A 24,831-nucleotide genomic window follows, 5' to 3' on the forward strand; every position below is an offset into this window, starting at 1 on the left:
CTGCTCTATTATTAGTGTACAGAACTGTGCTTGAAAAGTACTTAGAACTCAAGAAATATCTATAAATCAGTGACTGCATTTGTCTTCAATAACTCTATTGCTTTAGTTACTACACTCTATACTCTGCACTAATTTGGAATTAAACTCATGATTTTCAAGAGTTGTATCAGAAAATGATTGTGGAATTAGAGAAGTCCATTCTCTTATCTCTAAGACTGAGAAAGATAACATAGTCCAACTTCTTATTCTATAGAGTGTGTCTTAAAGAGAAAAAGGTTTTGACTAAAGTTACACAATGAATAAAAGGCAGAAACATTATTAAAGACTGGGTTCACGCCACTCCAACCAGTGTTCTTCAATCAAACCGAGACCCAGAGGTGTTGTTTTTCCACAGCCAGTCCTATTCTTTCTGGTATTGTTTTAAGAATAATTTTTAATAAATATTATACACAGAAATAAAGAAAAAACTGATTTTATCAATAAAAATTTCACACACATAAAGCTTAAAGGTAAAAAAATACTTTTTAAATATCCAAAACTTAATTTTATTTACAAAATATCTAGTTTAAAACATAGCAACATCCTAGGACACTGAGAAATATAGATGTAAAATCCTGTAATAAACACATTTTCAGACATGGAAGAAACTCCATGCAGGTAGGTTAGTGAGAAATAACATATAGTAGAGTACAATAACTTAGAATAATAAAATAAATCATTTAAGATATTTCTTAACCCTGATGATGCACGTGCTATAGGAGAAGAAACAAATTCAGTTAAAACACAGGATATGATTTATGATTTTTTTTTTTTTTTTTTTTTTTTTTGGAGAGAGAGAAAGAGCAAGAATACATGTGATGGGGTGAGGGCAAAGAAGGGCAGAGAGAGGGAGAGAGACAATCTTAAGCAGGCTCCATGCTCAGTGCTGAACCCAATGTGGAGCTTAAGATCTCATGACCCTGAAGTCATGACCTAAGCTGAAATCAAGAGTCCCACACTTAACCGACTGTGCCACCCAGGTGTCGTGTGATCTGATCTATGATTTTAACCTTTAAAGAAGTTTGAGTTCCATAAGAAGCAGTAAAGCACAGCAGTTACAATGCATTCCATTGTTTGGATCGGCACCTGACACTCCCTCCTGACAGGTGTAAGAAGTTAATAGTTATATAACTTCCACAGAACTCAAATTTTTTAAAAGATTTTATTTATTTATTTGACAGAGAGATTACAAGTAGGCAGAGAGGCAGGGAGAGGAAGAGAGAGGGAAGCAGGCTCCATGCTGAGCAGAGAGCCCGATGCGGGCTCTCCGGATCCCAGGACCCTTGGATCATGACCTGAGCCAATGGCAAAGGCTTAACCCACTGAGCCACCCAGGTATACCAGGCCTCAAATTTTTATCTATAAAACAGAACTGAGTAGTGACTATGGCATATAATATCTATAGGAATCAAATTAGATCAGAACAATCAGTAATTAATGTACTATGTGGCATATATTTGAGAGTTCAAAATATTGTAGAATGGTATTAGTATAATTTAACTGCAATACAAAATAATGTCTAAAATCTCTTAAATACAAATATTTGTGAAAAATAATCTAAAATTTACCAAAATCATGTTTGTAGTTGATCATTTGCAGAGTATTTCTAACATTTGGGGTACTTTAAAAAACATGAAAATTTTATATTTATCATTGTAATCGATTCTCTATACCACATGAACTGTAACTATAATGGTAAGCAGAAACAGCTTAGTCTGTTTTCCAAAACAATGCTAATTTCAGCATGTGGAAATATACCTCAAAACATTCATTTTGCCATGAAGATTTAAGAAAGATGACTATAACCCACTTTTTGATTGTATGAAGGCCCAGAATGTAAGCAGAGTGAATAACAAGTTCAAGGATGTATCCAGGCCAGATTGTACAGTCCTTTTTTTTTTTTTTTTAAGGATTATACATCTATGTGTGTGAGAGAAAGAGGAGGGGCAGAGAGAGAATCTCAAGCAGAGAGAGAGGAAGAGAAAGAGAGGGAGGAGGAGCAAGAGAGAAAATCTCGAGCAGACTCCATGCTTAGCATGGATCCTGATGCGGGGCTTAATCTCACAACCTCATATCAGGACCTGAGCCAAAAGCAAGATTGGCCGCTTAACTGACTGAGCCACCCAAACACCCTGCCAACAGTTCCTTTTGGGGTCCACTACTGCTAGATTCTATACTCTACACTTCCTTCGACATGTCACATTTAACCTAGCTCTTTCCCTCCATACATTCACTTATTTCAATCTTAAGTCACTCACTGAGTGCCCGACATGTGCCAGCCACTGAGCTAGATGCTGAAGAAATTGCTCTCTGCCCTCCTGGAGCTTACCCACTGGTGTGGGAAATAGATAAGAAGAAAATAACAAGTGAACAACTCCTTGGATAAAAACTATAAAGAAGAGAGAGCATCAAATATTTCGTATGTTGCATGCTGTTTTTTACTTATAAAGGATTTTAACTATACTGCTAGTACTCTAAAACAGCATTCTCTTCAACAAAGCCAAAGTCCTTTGAGGCAATCACAGAAACTTAGGTAAAATGAAATATAGCTACCAACTGACTCTAAGCATGACTATCAGTATATTCCTGCAATACAAAGTGTGTGTGTGTGTGTGTGTGTGTGTGTGTGTGTGTTGAGAAAAGGTGGGAATAGATGGGCAGTTAGGGGATGGGCAGCCAAAAGAAAGAAGGGAAAGTAAGAAGAATTCTTACATCAGTCAAGAAGGTCTTTTTGCTCAATCTTTCAGACTTCATATTTTCTACACTGCTACCACTGGGCTCTCTGAGTAATCTAGTGACCATTTAAATATTAATACATAGCTTACCAGCATATATCTTACCCCACATATTTACCCCTTTCCTGTAGTTTAGCTATTTAAAAATGTACTCTCTAGTTTTTGTCCTGGTAGAACATATTTTTAACATTTTATTTCCAGGGTTAAAAGATAAAAGTTTTCCTCTGCAATTACATGTTCATGTATCATTTTCAGTATATTTTTATCTGGTTCCCTACCATGTAAGAAAGGAAGACCTTTAAAATTGAAGCACTGAACTGAACAGTAGAAATACTTCCCCAGCTTCAGTGCCATTTTTAAAATTGAACTTCTTGGGTCATTCCTTCCTGACTTAGATTAAATGTCCACACCTTATTTCTATCACTTCCAAAGTGCCAGGGGGAAAAATGCAGTAATCTTTTCTTAGAAAATCTCTCTTTCCAAGATTGGGGTGCTCTCCAAATAGCCACAAACTCTGAAATAAAGTCATCTTTCCCACCTCCAGCCAATGCTTCTAAACAACGAATGTGAATATACACTTAAACAATTGCATCTGGACACAACCCTTACCTGCATCTCTTGACAAAAGGAAGCCAATGGACCAAAGAGAATCTGACATTGCTCGTCAGCAGTGTATGTCATCCCTGGCAACTTGGAGGGAACCATCACGGAATTGACACTCTGGGGGTTTGTCTGTAGCAAGCAGTTACTGGCCTTTGACCTGGCAATACACACATACGTGTAAAATTTTGAATTTCATGTAAAAACTTGTCATAATTAGCATAGCAATAGGAAACAATTTTATAATGTTAAAAATATGTTCTTACTTTGATTTAGAAGTTCTACTGAATCTTCAGAGAAAGCATCCCCATATGAGAATCATTTATGTACAACTATGTAAGATAATTCTAATAATAATAATAATAATAATATTCAAGTTAACAGAATGTTTTGGACTATAAAGATCTTTCTTACAGATTAATTCAGCTAATCTATATAACACGGTAAAGTGGTTATTACTATACATACTTATAAGATAAGAAAACTCAGACTTGGAGCATAACTTGCTCAAAAATAATGCGTAAAGGTAAGAAATCAATTATATTTGGGGACTAAGAGAATATATGGAAGGCTCTGTCAAGTGAGTATTAACTATAGATATTTCAGTACTTGACATTGTAATACAACTTCCATTTACTAGGTGACATTTAATTTTATCATGCATCTGATTCTTGTGAAGGCCACCATACAAAATCACGTATGTTCCTTAGGAACTACTCAAGGGTTACTGTTGCAGTGAGGTGGTAAGTTCACATACGTTCTGTATACTGTTCTCTACACCATCACAGAATGTCCAGCATATAGCTCACACCAGAGTTACAGTAAGGCAGAAAACATTATATTTTGGTGGATTTTAATATTCATTGAACAGAAAAAGTAGGGTTGCCAACTGAAATGGTATCTCTATAGTGAACTTGGCTAGCTAGGTGCCTCTCTCTATCTTTATGAGACTTGCAGTTACTTGAAGCATCTCTCACTCACTAGCTACTTTGTAAATCATGTACTGTTTCAGCTGCTCCTTTATTACCAAAGGGATAAGTAAATAACAGGGGCTTTAAAATGAAAATTAGAACAATAATAATATTTTTCATTCCTTTTTCCAACCAGAGAGAAACTGCTCCCGCTGTTGAAAGTGGGAAAGAAGAAAATGAGGACTATTATAATGGTGACAACAATGTGTTAAGGAAAAAAAAAAAAAACAAACAGTTTAGAAGTATCACAATGGAAGGGTGGAGCTTTTGTTAAAGAGGTTCTTTGTGATAACAGATGTGCTGAGCGATGAGCAATGAGAACATTTCCAATGGGAAATTTTGAAGAGGCAATTAAATACTGTGACAGATAATTTTCCAACCTTACAAATTGCCTTGCTCATTCTTTTATAAGAAAATGTGGAAACTAAGAAGCAGATGGGTTAAATAATATGTTCCAATTCACACTATGAGTCAGTGGAAGAGCCAGTGTTGGAAGAAACTGCTTTGATCCCTAATCTGGTGTCCTTTCCACTCTACTGTGCCACCTTCCTTCTGTAGCAGAAGCAGGCACATGTAAACATTGACAATACAATAATGGTAAATGACCTTTGTACCTTAGAAATCTTTCCAAATCTTCCTTGCTACATCGGGACCATGAAACATCACCAAGATTTTGTCCTTTAATCCATTCACCAGACATGATATGAAGACCATCAGCACATGATGGGTGGTCATTGTCATGATTAATGCCCATGCTGATTCAGAATATAATTAAAATAAAAAAATTACATTAGATAAATATATTTTAACTTTTTATAATGGCAATAAAATAACAGATAAATACTTAAAATAATGGGAGATGAATAAGTTTTAAAGGTCAAAAATAAAATAAGGTTGCAGATTGATTTTTTTTTTAATTTTGTTATTTTGTTAAAGGTAAATATTTTTATTTAGTAAAAAACATTTTCCCAATCAATCTGGTAAATAACATGTTTAGTCACCTCTGTCAAAATGATCTGGAGAGAAATTTTTCAGAGAAGTATATATGAAACACAGGAATAGTTAAGTTTCTAGTCAACCATACAAAATTCTTGGTTTTGCCCGGAGATCCTTTATTCATATCTTCTACCAAATCTGAAACCACATTAAAACTATTATTTTCCCCATCTGCTTCATTAGACAGTCTTCTTCCAATATAACACAATATATCCCTGGGGAACTTTCCCATTCCTGGCCGTCTATATTTTTTCTAGTGAATCTTGAATCTGTTGCTTTAAGTTGAAAATCTATTTAAAAATCTGACTTTTCTCCAAATGGTGTACTAGGAGAACATTAAATTCATTATGTGGAAAACTGCCGTATTTTCTCTTTTTAAACCTCTACTTCTGTATTCTCTTTTTCTTTCACTCTCTTCCTTGTGCCTTCACTTGCAACCCAGTCTGCCAAATCAAAAACCTTCAGGTCATTTATCCCTTCTCTCAGATCATCCCCCAGGCTATTTTATTTACTCTGTGTGAGAGGGCAAGCTCTGCCAGTTCTACTTCCTAAACATTTCTCTCATCTGTCACCTCCTTTCAATTCCTTTGTTACTATTAAAAAGGATTATAAAGTATTTAGTCTCAACAATTATTACAGCATTATTGGGTTCTGTGCCTCTAAACTTTACCAACATTCTGTCTTTTTTTTTCCTACTCTGCCTCAGTGAAGTCTATTTAAAACACAATCCACTACCATGCCTCAACTTTCCCATTATCTGTATGGCACCTCCCAGCTCTCTAACATGATACAAAGTCTTTTTATCTTGTTCCAAATCCTTTACTGCATTTTCTTTTCAGCAAATGATTTTTAGTGTCCCAAACAGTATATTCTTTTTTATTATTTTACAATTAATTGTCATGTAGCATTTTCTGTGTCACACACCATACAAAGGGATTTATAAGTGTGAATTAAATGACTCTCTAAGGTAGGGACTGTTAAAACCCCATTTTTGCTGATGAGAAATAACTTTCCCAAGGTTCTACAGTGAGAGAGTGGAAAGTGGGGATGTCTGAAGCGAGATGGCTGGCTCTAGAATCATCGGACTGGCCGTGACACAGTTGGCATGTACAAATTCCATTCCCTCTCCCGCCCTGTCCAAAGTGCCTCTCCTTCAATGTCTTTGCCTGGATAAATTCTACTTGATCTTCAAGGCTACTGTCAATCACCCTCATGAGGTTTTCTTTCACTGACTTCCATCTTATGTATGTGTGCTCTTTGTCCTACCATTGGATTCTGTGAACAACATTGTCAGAGCATTTTCTATGTAGCATTATCCATTTTAACTTCTGGCTAATGCTATAACTACTTCAGGGCAAGAATTTGCTCATCTCTCTAAGATCCTGGCATACTGGAATGATACTCTATAAACCGACTTAGATGCTGAATCAAGTCACCATGTAGAACCACTTCTATTGTAGGACAACGTTCATATAATCTACACTGAATTCTTATAATGAAGGTTAATAGTGAAGACACAGGAAGAGGAAAGATTCAGTTTTGTAAAAGCCAAGTTTGAATTGATGGCAGGATAGTCAAGGGCTCCCTTTCCTCATTCTGTATGATGTAGATAATAAAATAGTCTTTCATAATAAAAATAGCAAATAGCTAAAATAGCTACTTTACATTTTAAAATGCTAATAAAATAATTATTATAGAAGCTGCCAAGGGACATCACAACTGGACTACCTATGTGTTCTCAAAGCAAAATAAGAATTTTCATGACAATCAAATTGCTTTTTCATTGAGATAAATTAAAACTTTAAATTAAAATTGTTATACTGATTATGTTTTTTGAAAGAAGAAAATGATATGGCTAGAATAGTAATTAATTTCTGAGTTAAAAATAATGAATGAGGAAATCACTGTGTTTGCTAACTTTTGAAGACTCCCAAAATTCTTGTCTAAATTAAACTAAAAATACATGACTGGATATCATTTTCCATATTTTCATGTTAGAAAAATTCAGCTCTAGGTTGAACCATATTTTTCACTCCTATTCTAATTAATGTCTTTAAATATGGTCTGTATCAACACACATTAATATGATAACTGACAGATTAGCAAGACAAATTTTTTCATACCTTGACAATAAAAAGGAAAAGTAAGAGATGATGTGGAGTAGGTATGGACCAGTTTAGCTACTGAGAGGCACGGTGAAAGATGTTGAAGTTGAAAGAGATGTAAATTCTGTATCTCCCATCCCCTTATTCATGGAACTTGAGACAAGCAAATAATAACAAAGAAATAAATGTGCCTCAGTTTCCTCACTTATGAAGTATACTTTTCTAACTGGTTGTTAGGGAAATTACATGAGGATGATGTAAAATGCCTGCACAGTGCCTGGAATACAGTAAGAACCCATGATGATTCTTTCTATGGGGGCAAGAAATCTTAACATTCTTACTTGTCAAAAAGCACAAAAAGGTAAACATAATGATGTGCAATTTGCGGTATTTGTGGAAGTTGCTTTGCAGGAAGTTGTAGACTTAAAGGAAAGCCAAATAAAGAATAACAGCAAGAATTTGTTTTGCTCTGATGTTAAAATAAGAAAATGCAGAGGTGCATGGGTGGCTCAGTCGGTTAAGCATCTGCCTTCAGCTCAGGTCATGGTCCTGGGGCCCTGGGATCAAACCCAGTGTCAGGCTCCCTGCCTAACAGGGAGCCTGCTTCTCCCTCTCCTTCTGCCTGCCATTCTGCCTACTTGTACTGTGTGTGTGTGTGTGTGTGTGTGTGTGTGTGTAATAAATAAATAAAATCTTCCAAAAAAGAAAAGAAAAAGAAAAGAAACTGTAAATGAGGCAGAATCTCACAAATTGAATAAAATGCCTTAATGCATTTCTAACATTATGGCTCAGATGCAGTCCTTGCCAAGATCACCATGTCACCTCCACTAGGGAGGAATTCTGGCTGCAGCACACGTGGCTGGGTGACCCTGTTTTATCAACAGCTACTTGCCTCGTGGAACATGCTCAGCTCTTCCATCTGTGGTGGTACAGTCTTTCAAACCGTACACAAATACTATTATTTCTGAAAGGCAACTGGTCTTTTTCAGAAACAATAAAACTTCTTAAATAATATGTCCATTTGAGAGAAGGAGAGGTTTTGTTTCCAAGATTTAGCAATTTGGACATTTTCCCAAAGTAGTATAATGTGATTTTCCAAATTGGAAAGATGACAACTTCTCATCTAGATGATCATTTTCCTTTTGGGATCCTGATTCTCATGTAAGCAATTAGCTCTAGCCATGGAGAGATGTGATGATTCAAGCATTGTTTACCATTAGTTCAATTTTCCTAAAGCTATTTAACTTGTAACAGAGAAGATTATCATTAAACTGGGATGGGCATCTTTTTTTTTTTTTTTTTAACCACACATCTGGAACTATCCGGAAACACTGCTTAGTTCCAATTCTACAGATTTGAAATAAAATAAACTGTGAACTTTTATCTGCACCAGTCACTGTATTAATCATTTATGATGATGATATCATTTAATTCTCACAATATCCCCTTCGGGTTTCTATTATCATGACTTCTATTCTCTACATGAAGAATGTGCAGAGGTTAATGGTGGAGTTGGGACTCAGAGCCAGGCAATCTGATGGTCAAGCAGAGAGATCTCCAGACAACCAAACAAACTATAGTGGATCAAAACTCTCCCATTTATGCATACGATTTTTTTTTTGTTGTTTCCTGAATAATTTTAAATCTCTACTCTCTGTTAGCAGAAATACACCTCCACATATATAGTTCTAAAACCAAGTCTCATGCATTGTATGGAAAACATTCTAAAAGTAAGATATTAGCAACACCTCTCCTTGTACTGTGCAACTGAGCTACATTTTAATAATCTCAGTTTAAATTCATTTTGACAAAGAGCCTTGGGCAAATAAACTCTCCACTAACATTGTACATGGTTGTCAAGTCAACTGAAAAAATATTTTTATCTTATAAAACTTCTCAACTTGTTTAAAAGTCACTGCCAGGAAGTTTTGTGATATCCTGCGGAAAGCTGGAGAAACATTTGGATTTTGAAGATGGTCCCTTTTGATGTTTAAAGAGTTAGAGAGGAGAACATTTATGAACTCACTCACATATTTTACATAATTCAGAAAGGATCAGATTTGTAAACAGTAGTTCTTTAGAAGAGTAAACTTTTTTGTGTTAAATATATTAAATAATTTGTCATGAGGTATTATTTCACACTAAACGTCCATATATCATATGGAAAACTTTATTTTAAAAAAAGAAACAAACTGTCACAATGTCTAAGTGGAACTGTATTCTATTTCCAAGAAATGACAATTTCATACAATTCTGTGGCTGCGTCTGGTGTAAGTTCACTGCTTATGGGAAAAAAAAAATCTAAATATGTTTATTACTTTTTAGATTTTAAATAATTTTAATCATTTAAATTTCATTCTTCATTAAACAGTTAAATATGTACCTCTGTTGGAAGTCAAAAGTCAAAGCAAAGCAAGTCGGCAACAGTTAAAATTAAAACAAACAAACAAAAAAGTAGTGGTACCAAAAGAGGGACTCCTTTTGATTTTACTGTACATTCTATGCCAGATTTATCTAGGAATTGGACAAATCCTTGTTGAGAATGTGCTGTATGCCGGGTCCTATACCAAGTTGGGGTCATAAAAATTAGTATTAAAGATCCAGTTCCTACCCTCAAGGAGTGTACCATATATTGGGGGGTAGGACACGATATCCTTTGCTCTTAGGAAGTGAACACATGCCTGGATCCTGTTAGTTCTGTCTTCCTTAAAGCTCTCCCACCTAATTATATCAACCAAGACAAGCACTAATTCTCACTCCTGGACTCGTAATGTTTAACGGACCACGTGCCTGTTAACTCTTTGCTTTATTAAACCACGTCTTAATTGCCTTAGCTTGTTATGAATACATTAATATAAAAACAGTTTCCTAGGCAATTTTTTTTTTTTTTTTTAAGATAGAGGGTGAATAGGGGAGGGGAGAGGAGAAAGAGAGAATCTTAAGGAGACTCCCCGCTGAGTGCGGAGCCTGAAGACGGGCTCATTCTCATGACCCTGAGATCATGACTCTACCCGAAACCAAGAGTTAGATGCTGAACCCACTGAACCACCAGGGTACCACCTGCCTCCATGCAAAATATTTTAATATTCCTTGGCAAGCAGTGATACTGAAAATGGGAATAATGAAACATGTACATCAAAGTCCTAGGGCATGCTGATGTTGGGTTAGTTAAAATGCAGAGTTCTGGGTCCTGCCACAGTGGATTGAAAGAGACTAGAGATAAGGCCTAAGAAATTATTTTTTAATTTACTTTATAGATGATGCTTATTGAAAATTATTAGAAGCCATGATCTGTAGGATAAAACCCCAAACTTTTATCTTATTTTTCAAGTGATCTGTAAACTGACTTCAATCTAATTTTCACTGGAACAGTTAATTCTCCCCTATCATTTTGTACAGTCCCTTCTTATCAGAATGCTTTCCCCAGATTATCTATATTTACAAATGCAACTCAGATTTTAAGACCTCCTTGCTGTATAAAGGGGCCTTCAATAAATTCTAGCATTTATTTCCCATGATTGTTAACTTCGGTGGTTTTCAAATATATGGCAGGTGTACATATCAGAACTACCTTCTATTTCTGGCGAATTCTAAGGAATACATATAAACTCTCACCATCTAGAATTTAAGTGTTTGGACAACAAGAATTTTTGACACTAAATAAATGTCCACAGACTTACCAGCTGATAGCGAATCATAGAAGCAACTGAATAGTCTGTAAATTTGACAGCAAGTTGAAAATAACATGGCCTCTTCCTAACTTAGAGGAATTATAAACCTGAAAAGTCTACAGATGATCTGCTCAAGGAAGGTTGCTTGCCTGACCCTGGACCACACATTTGCCAGGATACATTAGAGAAATGAAAACAGAAAGCCAATTCTTATAAGACCATTCATTAGCTGGGTGATTTTTTCCCTTCTTCCACCTACTCACTCTGACATCCAAACCTACATTTGGAGAGAGTCTGTTGCAGGAATGCTGCCACATCTTTACTGGCTGAAATCCATTATGATTATTAACTTGGACAAACTACTTATTACTCTAACTGGTATCATTGTCTAAACAATGGATCAAATACAAAAGCTATGTTAGTGATCTACAAGGATCTCCATAATCTCACTTCCTGCCAACCCAGTAAGAATTCTGAAGAATATGAAATTAGTTCCTTGAATGAAGAGAGACATATTTGACCAATGGGAGTCAAAGATCTCTTTTTACATTACAGCATTCATAAAAATAAACACACTACTTCTAATTATTATTATTATTCATGCACTCTGTATTATGTGTCAACCACTATTCCATGCAATTAAAGCATGAACAATTGAACAATGAATCTTGAAAGGAAACCTTATCCAAATTGTAGGGATGAAGAAAATTAGTACAGACACATTGACTTGCCTCAAGTTTATTCAGTGAGTACCTGGCATGACAAGAATTCAAGCCCAGGTCTATTTCTCTAATATACTTTCCCTAGCACTTGCCCACTAAGTAGTTTCTAACCTTATTAGCCAAGGCATGTAGAGGTAGACACAGGAAGTAGCCACAGGAAGATACTTGTGACTTCTGCTATAGGGAATCCTAAAGGGTACAATGTGGTAAAGGATACAATATAGTTACATGTGGCCACTAACAATTTTAGTAGGTCAAGGAACATTAATTAAAGAATAATTAAACTTGAACATCTTAAGGAGCAGTGGATTTCTAGGGGTAATTAAGGTATAGTTTTTTTTTTATTATTACAGTAATTTGTTATTGGTTACTATATTCCCATCCTAACAGTCCTAGATTATGATGTATTGCCTTTATTTTCATTTCTCATTTACTCTTTACTGTTTGTTTACTGATCCTTTAGAATATATCCTCTCTTTCTTATGGTAGATGCACATTAATATAGATTGAAAGCAAAATTTTTACTCCCTTCTGAAAGGTACTCTTCTGGCAAGCAGAGAGAGATTAGCCAAATTTTGGTTTGATCGGGTGTCTCCTAGGACATATGCTAGCTTCTTATTGAATTAGCAGAATGGAATATTACTCAGCCATCAGAAAGGGTGAATACCCAACATTTGCATCAACTTGGATGGGACTGGAGATTATGCTGAGTGAAATAAGTAAAACAGAGAAAGGCAGTCATTATATGGTTTCACTTATTTGTGGAACATGAGGAATAGCATGGAGGACATTAGGAGAAGGAAGGAGAAAATGAAGGGGGGCGGGATCCAGAGAGGGAGATGAACCAGGAGAGACTAAGGACTCCGGGAACAAAATGAGGGTTTTAGAGGGGAGGGGGATGAGGGAATGAGTCAGTTTGGTGATGAGTGTTAAGGAGGGTAGAGATTGCATTGAGCACTGGGTATTATATGCAAACAGTGAATCATGGAACACTCCATCAAAAACTAACGATGTACTGTATGGTGACAATACACAGCATAGCAGTACATAACACAATAAAAATATTTTTAAAAAAGAATTAGCAGAATTTTAGATTAAATAATCAAAATAGCTAAAGTGCTGGATTTGGCCCTTCCAAGTCCACAACTTCAGGACTTACACGAAATAGATGGAGAGGCCTGTACCCGTACTTCAAGGTAGACTCATCATAACAGGTATATAATATAACGATTGCATTTCCACATAGTTAATTTTATATAGGAATACAAAATATCATCAGGTACCAAAAATATTTTGCCATTTTATATTTATATAGTTATAAAACTACACATTTTTTCCTCTCAGTTAAGGCAACTACATTCCTTGACCCAAACGAATTCTCCTTTTCTACTTCTGGAACTCAACTATCCTCTACTTTGAATTTCAAGAGGACTGCCCAAGAGACGAGTAGTTGTACAACAAATGCTTACACATTCAAACACATGTTTGAGTGCCCATGTTGTACAACGCACTCAACACTGTGAGGAGGAAAAAAAAATGTATCAGACAGTAAGTCTATTTTTCACAGAGTCTGCTGTTCAGTAAGATATGTGTGTAGGGGGTTGTAAATATCAGGACAAACCAATATATATTAGGAATTAAGTGGTATTTACAATTAACAATACAAAGGAGCTAAAAAAGGAAATATATTTCCAGTCAGACTTTTAGGTCTAATTTCAGAAAAAGTGATAGCTTTTGCCTTGTCCATTAACAGATAAGTAAAATTGCAAGAGATATAAATCAGCGGGACTGGGAGTTGAAATAAGAAAAATGCATTAAGAAAGAAAGTTTGAAAGTTATGGATCGTTTACATTCATAATATAGAGAAGTGGATTATACATTGAGAAAAGTAGACTGGGACCACTATAAAACCCATGAATCTAAGGCAAAGGAATTTGGAGTTCACTTATTTGGAGGAAAAGGGCAATGAAGATTTCTGAACTAATGGGTGAGACAGATCCGAAAGATAAAGCACCACAGTGTAAAGACCAAGGAAGCATGTGTTGCAATAGTCCAAGCCTGGAAGAAGGACAGAAGAAGTAACAGACAGATGTAAAGCTTTCTTTTGAAAAATGAGTAGAATTTGGCAACTGATTATGAGAGGAATTAAAGGGAGAAAAAATTAAACATGTTGCAGATGTCTGAGCTGAAGAACTGATAGCTGATGCCAGTAACAGAAATGCAGATGTCTGAAGAAACAGGTTTATAACCTGTTCCTACCCTTGGTTCTATTCCAGGCACAGTTTCCAGCAGAGTATGTAAGCAAATGTCATTGATTTCAAAGCCTTGTTAGTTCACAAGACACCTGCATTCTTGGTACTCTGACAATACTTAAAACTTCAGCAGGTGCCCCAAATATTTATTGCCTTCAAGGAGCTAACTTTGCATATTTATTGCCTCATTATTCTCCCAGTTCTGAACAAACTCCTGAATTGCCAACTTGATGGAAAATCCGTGGCTCCACTCCAAAGTTCAGTAATATCGATTAGTCTTTCCCCCTGGTTCAACAAGTAAAACAAAACCCAAAAATACATAAGCATTTTTTTGGCCTATCAAAAAATGTTCTGTGTTTTTATAATGAAATGATTTATAATTTCCCCTAACTTATGTAATTTTATCCACTCAACAGCTCTGCAAAGTACGCAATCTAATGGCCATATGAAAGGTTTAATCAAGAAATAAATGATATATGTTTAATGCACTTTCAATTTATCAAAATACCTAACTCTGCTAGAGCTTTTTTATTTTCTTGACACTGTTACAAGTATTAAAGCATCATAAATGTATTAAAATCAAATTACAAAATGGTGTCACATACCAATCTCAAGATAGAGTTTTTTTGTTTGTTTGTTGTTTGTTTGTTTTTAAAGATTTTATTTATTTGACAGAGAGAAATCACAAGTAGACAGAGAGGCAGGCAGAGAGAGAGAGGGAAGCAGGCTCTCTGCTGAGCAGAGAGCCCGATGCGGGACTCGATCCCAGGACCCTGAGATCATGACCTGAGTCGAAGGCAGCGGCTTAACCCACTGAGCCACCCAGGCGCCCCTCATAGAGTTTTGTCCACAACTTTATGTTCCCTGGACTATTTTAAAAATACAACATACCTTAAAAGGGCATTTTCTATGTATAGGAAAAGAAAGTATTGAGCCATCAGATACTAATTGCCAAAAAATAAGTATTGTTTTATTAATGTAAAACAGTGACCATTTTCAACTCTTTATGATTATTTTAATTGGCTGCATATTTTTTAAGTAATGGACCCAACTTCAGCTACTCAGAAAAAGGTGAGATGTTCAACTCTTCTAGCAAGCAAAGAAACACAAATACAATTCAATTAGAATGTAAAAACTTGTTATACTCAAAGCTTGCAAAAGGAGCTGAAAATGTATGCACAAGCAGCCATCTAAATCTGGAAAACTTACTGCCACATGGCCTCCAAAAATAGTGCACCACTTCCTACTCCTCTCAAAAACGTATAAGAATATCTGTTTCCCCACACATTGCAACGCTTTACACTCACTTACTCTGTTATCAAAATATTGCTTAACAGCTCTTTATTGAGCACATAGGAAGGTGTTAGACAATGTCAAATAACAAGAGCCACAAAAAAGAACAAAAACAAAACAAAACAAGACACAGCCCCTGTCCTTGGGAACCACAATCTAATTAGACACTGAGAGATCAAATAATGAGATAAAAATAATGTAAACCTACAACAGTGAAAAAATTAGGAATGAAAACTACAGAGAGCTTACGAGAACATATGTTAAGAGATTTAACCTATCCATAGAGTACTTTTTTGTGAAGAAATGATCTGAGAGAAAGTAAAAAAATGGGGTAGAAGACAGGAAGAGTTTCCCCGCCAAGGGAAAGAATGGTCCTTATAGTGGAAGTAAATATGGATTAATCTATAGATTTATGTGATCTGACGGGTGAAAGGGGAACTGCTGTTCTGAACTGGCATTCTATGAATGATGCTAAGTTTTTGTTTGTTTTAAAGCCATGGAGAGATTCCCTTGAGCTGTGTGGTGCCATTTTTTTCTAATGGGGCTTTTGTCACTTTTTGTATTGAATTATAGGAACTCTATAATACTAAGGAAAATACTTCCAACTTGCAAATACTTTCACTGATGGCAATTTATCTTCTGACCATCATGTTTCTTCCCTTGCAATGATGTTTGAGTTGTTAATTTTATGTGACTTTTCCTTCAATATTTCTAGATTTCATATCTAGAATGACAGACTTTCCCTACTAAAAGACAAAAAAAGAAAACAAGCCAACAAAACGAAAAATATCAATGTATGCAATCATTTTCATGTGTTTTGATGTAATATATAATGTATAGAATTAGATTCCTGTTTTATCTATACACTTTTTTTTTTTTTTGAGAGAGAGAGAGAGAGAGAGTGCACGTGTTTGTGGGGAGGTTGGAGAAGCAGAGAGGGGGACGGAAAGAGAAAATTTTAGGCAGTCTCCACGCCCAGCATGGAACCCAAAGGAGGGGGGGGGCTCAATTTCATGATCCTGAAATCATGAACTGTAATCACAAGTTGGACACTTCACCAACTGAGTCACTCAGGCACCCCAGATTCCTGTTATTTATTTTTACTGAATGATTCATTTCTTTCCACTGATTATAGGTGCAGCTTTTATTATACACTACATTTCTACATCTTTTCCTACCTATAAGTTTATTTTTGTTACTCTCTCTTCCATTGACTTCTTTCTTTATTCAAGCACTAACACAAACTGCTTTACCTACTATGAAATGTATTGGTATCTGGGAGAGTTCACCCTTCTCCTACCCATTTTTTTTTCTTTTTTAACAAGATTCTTATGTTGATCCACATGGGATAAACAATTGGTATGTCTAATTACAAAAAAAAAAAAAAAAGAAAGAAAAAATTTTAAGGGCATTTTTGGGCAGGTCACATTAAATTTATATATAGATAATTGTCATTTTATAATATTGACTGGTCCTATCCCAAACCTGAAAATGTCTTTCCATTTATTTAAACCACTTTTATGACTCTCTCTGTGGATATAAATTCTTCTTTTTATAAGTCTTGTACATTCCTCTGTAAGTATTTTCCTAAGTATTTTATCTTTTTTTTATTTTATCTTTTGCAATCTTTAATATAAATGGATTTTTTTCTTTCTTTATAGTGTCCAAGTGGCTACTGCTTATGTACTGAAAAGCAAAAATTTTTCTATATTTTTGCAACAGGCCAAAAAAATTCTCTTGTTCTAATAGAACATTTTTTTAGTAGGTTGTCTTGAGTTTCCCAATTACACAAATAATGCTTATTTTGCCATTTCTTTCTAGTTTTAATTTACTTTTAAAATTATGAAATATTTTCAGAAAACAAGTGTTATATATACATTTACACATACCATATATATTTGTGTGTGTGTATATATGTTACGTAGTCTAATACAACTTAAGCATTAAGGGAAACCATCACACAAATAAAAAATCTTAACAATGTGATCAATTCTAAGATCCATGTCAAATCTTTCAATCAGGTCTCGTGTTTCTGCCTTCAAAAGAAGGCACAAAGTATGTACTGTTTTAGAAATCATTTCAATCCTGAAGTCCTAAATATAGTGTCATATATTTTCTCTTAAAAGTCTTGTCTGTGATATATCAGTGTTTATTTTATCCAGAATTTATTTTTATAAGTAATCTGAAGGTATCCAATTTCATTTTTATATGTGCAGTAAACTAATTGCATCATCGCGTTTTTCTGAAAAGTCAACTTTCTCTACTGATCTGCCAAAACCTTGTTCAAACATCAGGTTTTCATGTAGGCATGGACCTGTTTATGACTCTGTATTTTGTTCCATTGGCCCATATCTGTCCCTATTTGCATAAATGTCAAAATGTCTTAGGTACTATACTTTTGAAATCGGTCTTGATTTCTGTTAGGGAAAGATTCCCATATTGTTCTCCTTCTCATCCTTCTCTGTCTGTGCCTCTATCTGCATCTCTACCTTCTCCAATTAAGTTTTGGCTATTTTGTCTATTTGTAATTAAATACACATTTTGAAAATATTTACCAACCACAATATAAGAAGCTGTAGGGGTCTATGTACTGGAATTTCCATGAATCTCTAAATCGTTTACAGCAGAATTGACATCTGAAGAGAATAATTTATCCACAAACATGGTTTATTTTCATTGACACAAATTTAATATACTTTTTGTTGGATTCATTCCTATGTACTTGGTGTCTCTATTGCTATAGTAAACAGTATTCTCTTTGTTAATGGTATTATGTATTTTTGTGTTGATCACTGATTTGTGTATATTTACCTTATATTTAATAATCTTACTAAATTCATAAATAATTCCATACTTCTACATTATGTTTTTATAGGGAATCATACTATTTGCAAATTAATGTAGGTACGTTTCTCCTTTCTCATCTCTACAGCTCTTCTTTATTTTCTGTCATGCTTTGGGTCTCCAGCACACATACAGAGGTAGTAAGATCCTTGTGATTTTCTCAATTTTGTAGAAATATTTCTAATGTTTTGCCATTAAGAATGATGTTTCTCAGGGGTGCCTGGGTGGCTCAGTTGATTTCAGCTCAGGTGCTTCTCTCAGGGTTGTGAGTTCAAGTCTTGTGTGTGGCTCTATGCTGGGCATGGTGCCTACTTTTAAAAAAAATGATGTTTCCTATCAATTTTGGTAAATACAATATCATTAAAATTTATCTTATTGGTTTCATATTGGACATCTACTGAGATACTATAGTTTCTATCTCTAATCTGTTCATGTGGGTATTAAGTTTTTTAAATGACAAATGACCTTTGCTATCCTGCTACAAAGCCAACTTTATTCCCTTATATTACTTTGTTTACAGTGTTGCTTTAATTTGAAAATGTTTTTTTCATTTTTTCATCATTCTCAGATAAGAAAGGACTGTAGCTTTTTTTCCTCATAATTATACTTATTGATTTTTATTTTTAAGATTTTACTTTTTTTTTGATAGAAAGAGCACAAGCAGGGAGAGTGAGTGGCAGGCAGAAGGAGAGGGAGAAGCAGGATCCCCAAGGAGCAGGCAGCTCGATGTGGGTCTCTATTCCAGGACCCCGAGATCATGACCTCAGCAGAAGGCAGACGCTTAACTGACTGAGCCACAGAGGCACACCTCCCCTTATTGATTTGTATATTATATTAATACTAGCCTCAAATAACGAGTTGTAGGGTGTTCCTTTATTTTCCAGAAAAACTAGATTAATGTTAGCATTATTTATTCATTGAACCTATTTCTGTCTGAACTGGTGTTTTCTTTGGGAAGATTTTAATGCACTGACACAATTCCTTTAAATGGTTATATGGCTTTATGTCCTTCTGTTTTCTTAGAATTTTCCCATTTCATCTGTTTTTAATTTTCTCATGATAGTATTCATTGTATGTTCTTAGTGTCTTTTAAATACCTTTGGTATCTGTTATGCCACCTTTTCTCATTTCTAATACTGATGAATTGTGCATTTTCTTCCTTGATCAAGTTTATATTTGTTAATTTTATTTGCATTTCAAAATTTTGACTTTGCTTTTCAATTTCATTGTATTTTTCTATTTTATTAGTTCCTACTCCTTGCAGTTTCTCTCTTCTAATACGTTTTACTTTGTTATTATTTTTCTAACCTCTTAATATGAAAACTTAAGGTCATTAATTTCATAATTTAGTTTTTATATATGTGTTTAAAGTTACTCATTTTCTTCTATGTGCTGCTTTATCTGTAATGCTACAAACCTGTGAAGTGGTATATTTGTTATTGTTTAAAACTGAAAGTTCTCTAGTTTCTCTAATGATTTCTTCTTTGATCTGTGGGTTTTTCAAAAGTACACTTATAAATTTCTTAATGTATGCATTTCTTAGTTTTCTTTTTGTTATCGGTTGCTTAACTAAATCGCATTGTAATAAGAAAAGTTTGTCTGTATATTAATTTTAGGACACTTGTTTAGACTTAAAGAATAAAATGATATATGGTCCTTTTTCATGAATATCTGGTATGTTTTGAAAGAGCAGGTTTTCCTTATTAATTGGCTGCAGATTTTATATTTGCCCAGTATATCAATCTTTCTAGTTGTTTAAAATCTTTTCTCTTCCACAGAGATCTTTCTGTTCAGTTGATCTAACAGTTATAGAGTGCTGTGGTAAAACCACCAACTACTATTGGGGCCTGGGTGATTCCATTGGTTAAGCATCTGACTCTTGATCTCAGAGTTGTGAATTTGAACCCCATGCTGGGCTCCACCTGTGTGTGGAATCTACTTAAAAAAACAAAAACAAACAAAAAGCAAAACAACAACAACAAACCCCCCTACTATGATAGTGGTTATTTAACTGTTTTGTTAATTTGTCCATTTATGTTTTGAAGCTCTGTAATTAGAATCCGTTTCACCTAGATGGATTTTTTTTTTTTTTTTCCATTCCATGACCTCATCCAAATTATTTGCTTCCAGGGGGCTGGAAATACACATTGCCATGTGAGGGGCCATGAAACTTTGGCTCCCATTTACCAGAGTGCATTCAACCCTTAGCTCCTCCATCCAGTACCAAGATTTAGACCGCAGTGAATGAGAAATTCCAGCTCTTTTATATGGAAAGATCCTACCTCTCTACCATGTGTAAGTTTCTCCTTCTGGCTCTTTATCTTGGCTATTTATATAAAAAAAGAAAATTTTCCTTTTGGGATTTTTAAGCATTTGTATGGGAATGGGAGACTCCAATGTCTTTTCAACTTCCACTCAATCCAAATCTTAATGTGAATCCTCCTGTGAATTTTCAATGTGAAAATAAATGTAACATATTACTTAGATATAACAAGGAAGTTCTGTAGGAAGAGTATTTTTTTCATTTCTGCTAGAAAATTAGTACATTTGTATATTCATCTCTTCAATAAGGCACAGGAGGTTATACAAACTACACTTCTATAAAAAACAAATTTATTTTCATTTAATAAATACATTTTTGAGTTCATGCTATGCCAAGTATGCAAATATTATTATTCTAGGATGCTGGGAATATAATAGTGAACTAAGGAGGTAAGAATTCACTACATACATACACATAAATTGATAGATAGACAAATATATAGTTGGGATTGGAAAAGTTTGAGGAAAAAAATAAAAGCAGGAAGAGGGTCCTAAGCTGGGGCTGTGGTTATGTCTACATTCTGAAGAAAGGTTAACAGATAGGTCTCACTGAGAAGGTGATAGTTGAGGAGATACCTAAGAAGAAAGGCAAAGGCTTTGAAGTGGGTGTTTTGAGTTACAGAAAAGAAGCTGATGCATCTGGAGCCCTGTTAGTAATAATCCACATAAGAGATGATGGTGGTTTGTTCCAGAATGGCAATGGTAGAATTAGTGAGATACAAATAGAATATGGACATATTATGAAGGCAGCTTCAACATTCATGGACTGAATGTGCAAAGTGAGAAACAGAGGGCCTAAGGATAGTTTTACGTGTTTGGTTGAGCAACTAGTAGGATGGAGCTTCCAATTATTGTGATAGGAAAACCTAGGGGGTAAGCCCTTCTAGATTGTGGGGAGTCATTTCTGTACATGCATAATGGAATAAAGTCTCACTCCATGTGGTCTTGGGTATATTTACAAATACACATTATTTTTATAAAACTTTACCTGATAATTTATTAAAAGTTTCATACAATATTTAAAAACAGTCTAAACACTCTGTGCATATAGCACTTTTCTCTAACAAATTTTCATTGACATTCTATGTGTAAGACTATTTTACTATGAAAATTAATATATTAAAGCATTCACTTATTTTATACATATTTACTGCATGCCTAATATGTCCCAAGTACTATCAAATGCATTAGGAATCCCACAATAATAAAAAATGGGCATGGTTCATTACCTCTTGGAGCTTACAGCCTGTGATAGATGAATGAATGTACATTTATAAAGAGATAATGCTATTAAGTGTTTAATAGAGAGACTAACCTACACAGAACACATCCTATAGGAAATAGTTATTGATATAATATATGAATTATGATCAGTAAGAGATAACAATGTGGCTGCAGTGCTGACAATAAGAGGGAGCCTATGTGAGGTACGGCTGAAGAGATGAGGTAGAGACAGATAATACAGAACTAGCCCACCACTAAGTTGAGTAAATTTAAGGTACCTAGAAGTTTCTTTCAGGGGGCACTCAGGGGTCAGTTGATTAAGCGATCAACTCAGTTTCAGCTCAGGTTGTTATCTCATGGTTGTGGGACTGAGCCCAATGACAGGCTCTGAGCTGGATTATTGAGTCTACTTGAGATTCATTCCCTCCCTCCCCCTCAGTCCCTTCCCCTCCCCACTAATGTACATACACTCTCTCTCTTTTAAAAAAAAAAGTATCTCTCAGGATTTGTGGCATAGTATAGTAACTAACAATATGAACTCTGGATTTAGATAACTTGACTCTGAACATCTACTTGGGCACTGAATTAGCTGTGTAAGCTTTGGCAATCAACTTCTCTAGAATAAAGCTAATATTATTACTACCTTTCCTCTGCAGGAGGGCGCAGAAGCCTTTGGTCTTGATGTACTAAGTGTAGTTTTGTTGTCCAATAAATCTCCAGATTTAGCAAGGTCAGATAAATACTCATAGGATTATATTACTAACATTACCTTTAAAATTGTTATTTCCCTGATAATTGATATAATCATAATATCTAAGTCCTGGGGATAAATTTTAGTAAGAGCTTGCCCAATATGAGAGGCTATTTTGCTTTCAGTTGGAATTCACAGAGAGGATTGAGTTATTTATGGCCATAAAGAAAAAAAGGATGTGATATGTATATATAGTATGTATTTATATTTTTTGTTATATAAATTATATATGTATATATGATACACACAATATAGTGATGTTTTATTATAAGATATATATGTAAATATGTGTATATATATATATCAAAACAATCTATAACACTGCTATTTGTACAAAAAAATGACTTGTATTATTGGCAAAGAATTGTGTTGCAGAATTTACAGCTAAAAGTACTTCACAAATACATGAGAACAGATGTATACAATTCAATTACAGACCACCTTTTAGGCTAAAAATAACAATACTGGGCTCTCTACCAACTCAAACATAACTTCCATGCAGCAATACCTTAGAGTAAGTATTATGTGGCAGGGGTATTCAGAGTATGGTTTGTGCCCTGGCTGCCAGAAGACGAACTCTTTTACAGATTTGTATCTAGATTAAGTAGCTGGCATGAGAATGTAAATCAGCTATATCACTAAGTATACAGTTGAATTGAGCTGACTGTATTTTCTCTCTTTTTTCCCCCTCCTTTCAAGACTTTTTCAATGTGCTGCATTCTGGCATAGCCCTTACATCATCAGAGACCACATTCTGAACAGTAAGACAATTTATTGAGCAGTTAATGAACAATCATATTTAATGGAGAGAACTTTACTACATACACTAAAATAGGTTCTAGGTGGTCTTCTAGTGCTCAGTGGTAAAAAAAAAAAAAAAAAAAAAAAAAGGAGAGAGAGAGAAGAAAATATAAAACAAGTAGACAAAATGTGTTTTTTAAATATTAGAATGAGGAGGGACTTTTTTAACCATAAAAAGCTACAGAAGAAATAATTAAAAAAATGACATTTGACTACTAAAAAAATTTACAGTTCAAAACCATGAAAAAACAAGATTACATTAAGAAAACTAGAGAAATCTTAAAAATATATTTGATAAAAAAAGGATGCTCTTAGCATCAAAAGAACTCCTAAAAAATTAATCTCTATTAGCTTTAGTTTCCTCATCTGTAAAAAGATGATAATCACAAAAGATAGCTACACCTTTTTATGAAATTGTATTATAGAGAAACACACAGCATTTAGTACAATGCCTTCTAAAAAAAGAAGACATTATTATTTTTATTAAGAATCATTTGGCAATCTAATGTAAATATATCTTAAGACTTAAAAAATACTGTACAATTATGCAGCAAAAAGTTAACTCTGCAATTTTGGGTGGTCCAAAGCCTGCACATAGGATTAGACTTTGCCCAGCTCCTGGGAAGTAATCTGTAAGCTTTTGGAATATCTTTTGTGATAAGAATGTCTTTTTTTACCTGGGGGCCCTAGGACAAACCTGATAGCTTATAATAATGATATGATCTCAGGGTAGGGCTTGGCCAGTTTGATTTCTGGAGGGGATGGAGAACAAAGATCTGCCTTGTCTGTGCTTGGTCGTGCCTCTATGACCAACATTACCATCTATTATAAACCCTGGATACCAAAGCTCAGGTTAGTTTCTTGGGTCGGCCATACTTTGTGTGTGTGTTTCACAGATCATTGTTTAGAGAATTAACTCAACAGTTTGTTCGGCACCACTCCACTGGGAGAAGACAACTTTAAGTTTGTGCCATATATCCCCTGGACTCAGCCCCATATGCCTGTTCCTTTGAGGATTTTAATCTATATCCTTTTACTGTAATAAACTATCATTTGTGTAAAATGACTTAATGGGTTTTGTGAGTCCTGCTAATGAATTAGGGAACCCGAGGGTGGTCTTAGGGATACCCCCCAAACACAGTAATCTAACTACAATTTATACATCAGTAATAAAGTGTGGCTTGAAATCAAGGTAAAATTTCTTACTTTAATAAATTATTGTTTATAAAGATCATATAAGATATATAAAATATAGTGCATATGTGTATACATGTGCATTCAAAAAACTCCATCATATTCATGAACAATTTCCTAAGGTATTATTTATAAAGCTTTAAAAAATAAAGTTTTAGCCTCTATCACAGTAAATTAATGTTCATGACTATCAATACATTTAATACCAATAAAAATATTCTATTGTTGAAAATTTTGGTTATAAGAAAAAAGTCACACCCCCTTAACCTATTGTTTAGAAAGGAAAATAATTTTGAAAAAGAATCATAAAC

General features: G+C 34.6%; 1 protein-coding gene across 1 annotated transcript in view; it reads right to left on the reverse strand.

The window, feature by feature from the left end:
* Window positions 1-24,831, reverse strand: part of ADAMTS19 (ADAM metallopeptidase with thrombospondin type 1 motif 19) — a 255,032-nt gene that overhangs the window by 107,028 nt on the left and 123,173 nt on the right. Inside the window, exons 9-10 of the mRNA XM_082725818.1 lie at window positions 4,960-5,100; window positions 3,384-3,534 (exon numbers count right to left, since the gene is read on the reverse strand). Coding sequence (XP_082581944.1) covers window positions 3,384-3,534; window positions 4,960-5,100 — 292 coding nt within the window. The remainder of the gene's footprint in view (window positions 1-3,383; window positions 3,535-4,959; window positions 5,101-24,831) is intronic.

The sequence above is a fragment of the Mustela nivalis genome (assembly GCF_964662115.1).
Source record: "Mustela nivalis genome assembly, chromosome: 3".
NCBI lineage: Eukaryota > Metazoa > Chordata > Mammalia > Carnivora > Mustelidae > Mustela > Mustela nivalis.